General features: G+C 52.0%; 1 protein-coding gene across 1 annotated transcript; it reads right to left on the bottom strand.

Annotated features, from left to right (window-relative positions):
* Positions 1-4,172: 4,172 nt before the first annotated feature.
* LOC109290798 (glucagon receptor-like) lies at positions 4,173-8,884 on the bottom strand. The gene is made up of 5 exons (XM_019507571.1): positions 8,505-8,884; positions 7,139-7,227; positions 5,606-5,744; positions 5,020-5,061; positions 4,173-4,801 (listed from the first exon to the last, which is right to left on the bottom strand). Exons 1-5 carry the CDS (start codon positions 8,550-8,552, stop codon positions 4,730-4,732), a joined length of 390 nt encoding a protein of 129 aa, XP_019363116.1. The 5' UTR covers positions 8,553-8,884; the 3' UTR covers positions 4,173-4,729.
* Between the last annotated feature and the right edge of the window lie 41 nt (positions 8,885-8,925).

Raw genomic sequence — 8,925 nt, 5'->3', positions numbered from 1 at the left:
GTTGCTGTGGTTGCCAGTTGCTCCAGGAGCTGGTCCCCACCTGTATGCAGGCTCACAGGGCTCAGTGTGACTTGTTTCTGCGAGGTGACTTCCAATACTGTGCAGCGATTTGTGCCTTGACTTTGTGTGCATTGCCAAGCCCCTGGCAAAAGACCATAGCCCTGCTGCAGGGAACTTACAATGCAGTGGTTGTTCTTAACTGATAAAAAGGGAGGGATGCTGGATTTTTTTTTACAGTGGATCTTGACTACAAACACCAAAGTGCAAACTCTGACCCCACCCTTTGGGCTGGGACCACCCTCCAGTCAGCTGCCTGTTACCATAGAGAGTGGGCCATTCCAGTCGACTGCAACACTACTCTGCATGCAGTGGAGGCAGCACCTAGAGCAATTTGTCCCACAAAATCTGTTTGGTTGGGTGTCTCTGCACCTTCCTGACTCCTGCAGCTGAGTGGAGGTGGTTCCCAAGGTGGCTCGTGACTCACCAGTATACTCAGGGGGTGGCACTTCTGTGTACTTCTGTTTTACTTTGAAACTTGAGACCAAAACTGTTGTGTGTTTTGCAAATGAATCAATGATTTGGATCTGTTGGTGCTCACTTGGCCAGGTCTGCAGGATCAGCAGAGTGGTGGGGGGGGGGAGCAGGTTTTCCTGCCATGGCTCAGAGCAGAGTTCCAGGAGTTGGCAGCACTGTTTACTCTCCCTTTTAGTGTCTCTGATTCCAGTATCTGTGGATAGGGATCTCACTGAAACGGAGCCTGTGAACCCTTCAAAAGAAGGTAAAGTCTCTGAGAGAGAAAGGAGAGCTTGGCTAGAGTGGGACACTTGGCTACACTGGTAACACTTTGAGCCTGGCTGCTTGTTCCTCCAGCTCAGCTCTTGCAGGAAGGGTGGGGAGGGGGTATAAAACTAGTTTTAAGATACCACTTGAGTTTAATCTATTACACACTAATTAGGAACCTCTGTGATCCCTGGCATAAGTTACAGCAGATTCTGCACTGCCATTGAAGCTTAGCTATGTTAAACTACATCCCTGCCTGCAGCAGCAGCATAGGTCTAGAATGGAAAGGTTGCTCAGGACTCATCTCATTCACTATAAACCTATGCCTCCCTTGGGGTCTTTCCTTGTTTTGATATAAGGGTGGGTGGGTTTGCATGCTGGTTGCCCATTGAGTTCCATAAGTCTGTCTGCATGAGACTACACTTGCTGCAGTGGGTCAGTTTGCCCATGGGGATGAGGGGGACGAGCCCTTAAGCAGAGCTCTCTAACAGAACCTAATGCCGCAAAGTTCTCTCTGCATCAGGCAGTAAAGATGGGCTAGGCCTGCCCTGCATGGGGAAGCAAAGGAATTGGTTATCTTAAGTTGCTAAACAAAATGCTCATTTAGAAATAGGCTGCTTCTGGTCCCCTGCCTGTGGGCCCCTCTGGAGCATGGAGAATCCCTACCGCTGTATTTGGAGCTGGGCATTCTTTCTCCCTTAGTAAGAATTAATTATATCAGGCCTCTGACAACCCCTACAGAGATACACATACACTCAAATGGGCAGCCTGGTGCAGACATGGTGCTGTGAAAAGATGCTAGTGACCTGACCTGGGGTCTCATTCTGACCTCCATGATGCAATGAATTTCACAAGCCCCTTGACCAACCTTTCCTATTTCATCCCCGCAGACATTAGCTTTGGCCTGCTCAGGCCCTATTTCTAATGTTGTCTCCTGGCAGTGAATGTGGCAGGACTTGAGTCTCTTTCTGAACAGAACCAAAGCTCTTTGCACCTGTTCCCTTGTGAAGGAAGTGGCTCAATGGCTCTGGTGCCTTTTGAGGCCAGGAAGAGAACCCAAGTTTCCCTGTGTCCTAGTCTAGCACTCTGCTATTGGCCAGCACTGCTGAAGTGACCTTTGTGTCAGCTCAGATACCATTCTGCTGTGCCCTTTGACCTTTGCAGCGTTCTGCTAGGAATGGAGGCAGCACTGAGCTGTGTGGTGGGAATCTGTCTACTGCATTTTCACAGCAGCCCTAACTGAAATACAAAAAGAACCAGTGAAGCACTTGTGGAGTGTAGGGTCTCTGCATTAGGCTGAGGCATATTAGTCACCCCTAGTTCAGGTTGGGTTTCCACCTGCTGGCAGCTCTAAAGAGTAGGTGCAGCACAGGGGGTTGTGATGCCAACCTGAGCCTGAGGAGCGAGGCTTCAACTCCCAGCTCCTTGCTCCAGGCCTGTCCTGGGCTGAGGCTGGGGTCTGAGCACAGGTCCATGGCCTGCAGCTACTGCCTTCCTTTCCTCATTGCCCAGCTGGCAGTCCCTGGCAGAGCAGAGCAGCACATTTGCTAAAAAATTAAACATTTATTTACATGTGCAAAGACATTGAATGTGCAAAGTGCTGGCCCCTGGATCAGCAGTTCTGTAGCTAACAAAAGGTCATGCACAACTGACCAGCTGGCCTCCAACCTGGATGCAGCCACACCCAAGGAGGTCTGGGACAGCTCCTTCCCATCCTGTGCAGCATCAACCCTTGTTGTGCTCCAGAACAACTATTGGTATAACCCACCCTGTGCATCATGTTGTGTCCCTCCAGAGATGTGTGAGGTTCAGACTTCACGTGCAACTAGAGCATTATTGGTATAGAAAACATGCCCAGCTGGTGGCTCTTGAGTGATCTGGGTAGAGCTGCTGGTGTTCAGATTCTCATGCCCACGGGTCCACGTTGTAGAAAGCTCCTATTGCCTGCTTTGCTAACCTTGAGGACTGGCTAGGTTTCCCTATGGTTTTTGGTAGGATTGTCCTGATTGGGACATACTGGCCTTGGTCCTCAGCTTCCAAGCTTAGTCCTTAGGTAAGCTTGTGTCAAAGGAGCTGGGCCCAGGCTTTCCAGGGAGCACCTCTTGGCACTTGGCTGATTGCACTGCACCAGCTAATACTTTGACATCATGCTGGCAGAAGAACACTATGAACACCCAAGTCCTTGCCCAGTCAGGTCTGTGATCTCTGCACTTACTGTACCAGTGGCAGCAGGTGACAGAGCTGCCATTCCCAGCTACCACGATCCCTGCATGTTTCTCCTGCAGGTATCCAGAGGTATGCGGATGAAGGGAAACTTTTTGGATGCAGTTCTGACTGATGCAGGTTTCATCCTGTGGAGGTAGATATCAGGTGCTGTACCATCAGGTTACTAGGAGTCGGGGGACTGTCCGCTAGGGCTGTGCAAAATTTTGCCGGCAGTTGCATTTCAATGCTGTTTTGACTCGTTTTGAGCTCAAAACAGCAAAATCGAAATGAAACAAAGAGCTTCAAAACAGCCTCAAAATGAAATGAGGCAAGTCGAAACATTTCAAAAATTTAGAAACGTTTAGAGTTTCGAAGCTCAAGCTGGGCTTGCCTGCAGGGAAACATAAAGCAAGGAGAGGGAGGGGGAAGGAATGTGCTCTCATTATTGATTTTGTAGCTAGCCAGTGACTGTCATCCTTTCCTGAGGTCTCTTCCGATCCCAGTGCTCTGGGGGAGGGATGGAAAAACAGCATAAAAGGTAGCATTGTTTGAACTACCCTGCTTTCTGCTTTGGTGTCAGTTGAGTGAGGGTGCATCTTAACACACATGCACGCACACGTGCACACCCCCCCCCACCAATGTCATGAGTTTTGCCTGTCAGCAGCTAGTGGTGCAGGGCCCCAGAACCCCTGCACCTATCTCCTTGACAGCTGGCAGGCTTTGTGGCCTCAGGAGGGGCTAGCAGCCTGCAGCTTTCACCCTGCTGTGCCTTAACACACTGCCACCCATGTCATCAGTTTTGCTTGTACAAAGCTTGAGGTGCATCTATCTGCTTGAAACGTGGCAGGCTTCGTTGCCTCAGCAGGGGCTACCACCCCTGCAGTTTTGACCCTGCTGTGGTTTAACACGTACACATGACATGAGTTTTTTGCTTTCAAGACTTGGAGGTGCAGTTTCCCTGAAACCCCTGCACCTATCTCCTTGAAACTTGGCAGGATTCATGCCCTCAGAAGGGGCTGCTATTCCTGCACGTTTCATCCAAATCATCAGACCAGAAATGACACAGTTATAGGCTGTTTTGAGATTTCCCATTATAGCCTATGGGCGAAACGGAACAGTAGTTTTGAATCTAAATGAAATTCGAAACGAAATGCTGTTCTGTCGAAACACAAGTTGAAATGGGATGGTGCCGTTTCGCACAGCCCTACTGTCCACCCACCCGCCTTGGGCCTTCAGTGTCCTGCTATGCACTAAACCGCAAAGGAGTTCTCTCTATGAGCCTCCTGTGTCTCCAGAAAATACAGCCATGGCTATGTGTCTTTCAAAGCACAGAGTCTATCTCTGCTCAACTGTGCCTCAGAATTTGCTGTTCAGCTACAGTGGAGGGGGCTCAGTGTTGAAGGATCCCAGTGTCCCCCATACCACAGCTAGTGCAGTCTCTTTGCCAGTATGCAAGGCTGTCAGGTGCAGCTGTGCTTTGGAAACAGTTGCTTTGCCCTACTACCAGCACAACCAGTAACAGCACTCCTCATGCCTGGCTAGTGCTCCAAGTCATCCTCCCTACTGCACAGCATCTGCTATCCCCGGTGCAGTTGGGCACGAGCAGAGCAGAGGTGTGGTACCAGCTACCATGCGGTAATAGGTGCAGGGGCAGGTCCTGGCTTGGTCTGCCCCTCTAATAATTGGGATCCTCATGGCTCTCTCCTGGGTTTCAGGCAGTGAGCTGGGCGCTGTGCCAGTGTCATCACTGTGTGCAGAAGAGCATGGGGTGGTCTAACTTCCAGAGCTGCCATTTCTTCTTCATTTCAGACTTCACCTACCCAAAAGAAAAGGAGTGTGTGAGGTGTTTTTTCCCGGGCAGCCCCTTTCTACTAGCTGCCACAGAACTCGGCATCATTCATGGTCCATGCCCAAGTCCTCACCAGCAAGGGCGCGTGTTCTTGGTCAGTCAGAGCATAGCCAGCTAGTAAGGACTCTGGATTAAGGGAGGTCTATAGAATAACTGCATGGCAGACAGAGCACAGGGGTGCCTACCTCTTTGTTGGCAAAACAGTACAATACAGCAACCAGGAAACCCTGTTGGGAGAGAGAGAGAGTGAGCACAGGCATGAGAGCCAGACAACAGGGTGCTCAATCTGGCTTGAGCAGGTGCTGGTAGCTGCTGTTCAGTATATTGAATGTACCTCACGGCCTGCTTCTGGGGCACAGAATAGCAGCCCGTTACAACTGAGCCCCTCCAGAGGGGGAAGCCCACCCATGCCATGAGCAGCAGAATGTCCTACCCCAGCTCCCATGTCACTGCCCCTGGCCTCTTGAGGAAGCTTTCTATTAGGATGTGTGTTTATTTAGGTGGCCAACCAGAAACAGTTCCACCAGCCCCTAATAGGACCTGAATGCATTTACACCCTTGCTTTCCTCCCAGTATAGAGCACATAGCCCTTCTGATACCAGCCACAGGGTCCAAGGAGGGAATGCAGCTTGCGGCAAGTGTACTGACTGGCTTCCATAGATGAACTGAGGAAAAGGCCCATGCTCTTTTCTGGCTTGGGCAGAGGGGAAGAATGCAGTCACTGTCCCTGCCCAGTGCAGGGCTCCCAACTCCCTAGCATTCCTGACTTGCCTGGAAAGAGTTGAGGAAGAGTGTGAAGAAGACCTTGATGTAGCGCAGGATCCCCGTAGTTTGCTCATCTGTGGCAAAGATAAAGATGACCTCGTGGATCCCAAAGAGCGGGATGAGGGTCAGCGTGGCCTTGGCCAACCTGGAAGCAAAAAGGATTCCCATCCCCAACAAGAGTTAATGGGAGAGGGAACAGGGCCTGTGTTTGGAGGCCTGATGCAGGCAGTGGGTGAAATGCTCAGAGCAGATTGCTGGAGTTCCAGTCCTAGCTCTTTCCCTGCCTGTCAAATGGGACAGGTGTCAATTAGGGGATAATACTGGCTGCCTGTCCTGCAGGGTGCTGGGAGACTAGTTAGGAAAGACTGTACAGTTCTTGTTTCTTTGACTATGTGAAAGATGGACAAATGGGACTGGCTAGTGGCAGCTGAGTCAGCTATTAGAGTTGGATGCTTGCCAGGGACCAGACAGCAGAGAAGTTGGAGGGGCTTGGGAGGAGGTGGATTGCAGGTGGGAAATGAAATGGGATGGTGAACACCCCCCTTCCTGGCACCCCTCCCACCACTACAACTGCCTGCAGCTCCCCTTGTTTGCAAGTGCAGCACCCTGGGAGGGAGGGAGAGACAGGGCAGGGAATGATGCTCTGAACCCACAAACCTATTTGAGATGCAAAACAAGAATGTTTTAGGCTCAGAAGGAAACCTGGGGAGGAAGTGAGGAGAGCCCTACCCCCAGTGAGCCAGTAGGTGCTGGGTAGGCATCGCCCTAGCATGGACCTACATGTCCCTGCTCCACTTTCTTCCCGTATCCCAGGTGAGCACTCCACCCACCAGGCTGCTGGCTCTGCTGAGGCAAGTTTCAGTCTCTCCTGCTCAAGCTGTCCCACTTTATACAGATGATTAAACATTCACTGGAGCAGGAGTTGGTACCCAGGTCTTCCGCATTCTCCATGTTGCCACGACCACCAAGCTGTTCTGGGTGAGTCTCTTGACTAGAAGCTTCCCCCCGCCCAGACCCAAGAAGTATGTCCTAGGGGATGTGCCATCAGAACCAGCACGTTCCCACAAAACAACTTCAGATTTGACCAAATGGAATTTTCTGACAAAATCCCCATTCTGTCAAAAAACCTCCCAAACAGCTTTAGCCCCAGCATGGACCCAGGCAGGGATGGGACACAGCTGGCTGGCACTCGTGCCCTGCAGGACGTGAAAGCAATGGTGACTGCAACACACTTGATTTTATGATGTGGGTGTGTGTCCCCAGGGCCTCTGCCACATTTCTTAGCAGCCCTCAGGGTTAGCAACCCCTGTCCTGCAACTTTGGCCAGGAGTCTGTGTGGACATGTGCTTGCATATGTGCGCACGTACACATTTGCAGCAGAGAGCCTGTGCTGGCTGCTCCTTGCTAACACCCACTGCCTGGGTCCCACGTCATGGCGCCAGGTTGCCTGACCTCAATGGCCAGAAGGAAAGACCCTGTTAGGAAGCTGGTCTCCACTGGATGTACACCTATGGGCACCCAGCTGCAGCATGCACTCACCTGAGCTTGTAGTCAGCATAGCCCTTCTGGTTTGCCCTCAGCTTAGCCAGGATCACCTTGAGAATCCTCATGAAGAGCAGCAGATTAATCTAGAGGAAGGAACATTGGGGGGTGACTTCACTCAGGCAGCATGCCCTTGTGTGTTGCCACATCCTAGCCCTCACGGTTCCGCCTTCTAACCTACCCAATCTGCCATGAATATGCAGAATTAATTTGGAAGTAGTGGGTGGGCAGGGACCCCTGTGTACTGCAGGGAGTGGGTGGCAACCAACCTCTTGGGAGGAGGATGCAGTTTTGGAGAATGACCCAAGGCCCATGACAGCAAGAGCATTCAGATAACCAAGACACCATAGCAACGCGTGTAATTACAGGCTTGGACACTATAGGACACCATCAAGCCACAGCCAGACTCCAGAGCGGTCTCCCAGGATGCCCTAGGCCAGGGGCTGATAACCCCTGGCACACATGCCAGAACATGGCATGTGAAGCCATTTTGCTCATTCCACCTCAGCTCTGGGCAGGACCCTGCCATCTGCCATGAAGCCCGGGCTGTTCACCACCTGCTACAAGCAGCCCATGCTCTGGGCAGGAACCTGAGCCTGGTGGTCTGCGATCAGCCAGGCTGCTTGTAGCAGGAAGCTACAAGGCTACAAATGGCTGCACGGGGGTCCAGAGCCCCAACCTGGTTTGTTGCTGGCAGCAGCTGCACACGTCTCAGGGCAGATGGCAGAGAAGGGGCTGGGGCTGCACAAGGATCAGGCCCCTTGTGGCTCCCCCGCCATCTGCCCCTGGCACACCAACCTCTTCCAAGTTAAGGTTGTAGGATTTGTTGACACTTGGCCCAAAACATTGCTGACTCCTCCCTTAGGCTCTCCATACCAGCTGGGATGGTGTTCCTGGTGTCTCCCCCTGGTTACCCCAACAGCCAGGTCAGGATCTGAGGGGATGTACCCTGGGTACCACATACAATTCTGCCTTATCTTCATCAGAGAGGTTCAGCTGTTGGTGAGCACAAGTCTCCCTGCTCTGATACCTGCTGCAGGTAAGCAAAGGCCAAAAGGTGTTTGTGCTATTTCCTGAGTGTCTTAGGGCAAGTCCCTCCCCACTCTATGCCTCTTTCTCAGCTATGCAATGGGTGATGATACTGAGCTCCCCCTCAGGGGAAACTCATTGGGTACCATTAGAGAAGGGTACAGCTCTATAGTTAGCAGAGGCTGGGCTGTCCAGGGCACGGGCTGTTCCCAGAGGCTGCAGTTGTCCCTGTGCCAAGCTGCCATGGCAGTGACCAGCTCTGCTGCTCTTGGAATGGAGCAGCCCCTGTATCATTTGATATTAGACACAAGAAAAGACATCTGAGATCTCGTACCAGGGATGCCAGCAGGATGGGGATGCGGATAATCCACCAGTAGGCCATGTTCTCATTCAAAGCCCAGCACCTTCAACAAAAGACAGAGAGAAGTGTGAGGTTAATGCAGGGCACGGGCTACAGAGTCGGGGGAGGGAGGGGGTTGCACCCAGGGGGTGAGGGAGAAAGAAGCTACTAGACCTTGAGGATATGCCATCCCATCAGGAGGTGTCCACCCCTCAGCCTGATAGTACTGCTGGCACTGAGGGAGTGGTGCCTCCCTGCTTTCTTGAACCTTCCTCGCCTGCCCTACCCGTCCTCAAGTCCCAGTCTTCTACTTCCAGCAGAGGCCAACACTTGTGGGGCAGATGCCTGGCACACCAGGCATAGCACCAAGCCTGACTCATAGTTTCATAGTTAGTAGGGTTGGAAGGGACCTGAG

Source organism: Gavialis gangeticus, unplaced genomic scaffold (genome assembly GCF_001723915.1).
Source record: "Gavialis gangeticus isolate Ggan-Ray unplaced genomic scaffold, GavGan_comp1, whole genome shotgun sequence".
NCBI lineage: Eukaryota > Metazoa > Chordata > Crocodylia > Gavialidae > Gavialis > Gavialis gangeticus.
This window is presented reverse-complemented; position numbering and strand designations above follow the sequence as displayed.

What these genes read in the sequence shown, in the direction of transcription:
- LOC109290798 (XM_019507571.1), bottom strand. Translation starts at nt 8,552, where the DNA reads ATGGCCTACTGGTGGATTATCCGCATCCCCATCCTGCTGGCATCCCTG. An exon ending in TCTTCCTCAACTCTTTCCAG is followed by an intron (nt 5,062 to 5,605) that starts GCAAGTCAGGAA and finishes CTCTCCCAACAG; the next exon opens with GGTTTCCTGGTTGCTGTATT. An exon ending in ACTGTTTTGCCAACAAAGAG is followed by an intron (nt 4,802 to 5,019) that starts GTAGGCACCCCT and finishes TCTTTTGGGTAG; the next exon opens with GTGAAGTCTGAAATGAAGAA.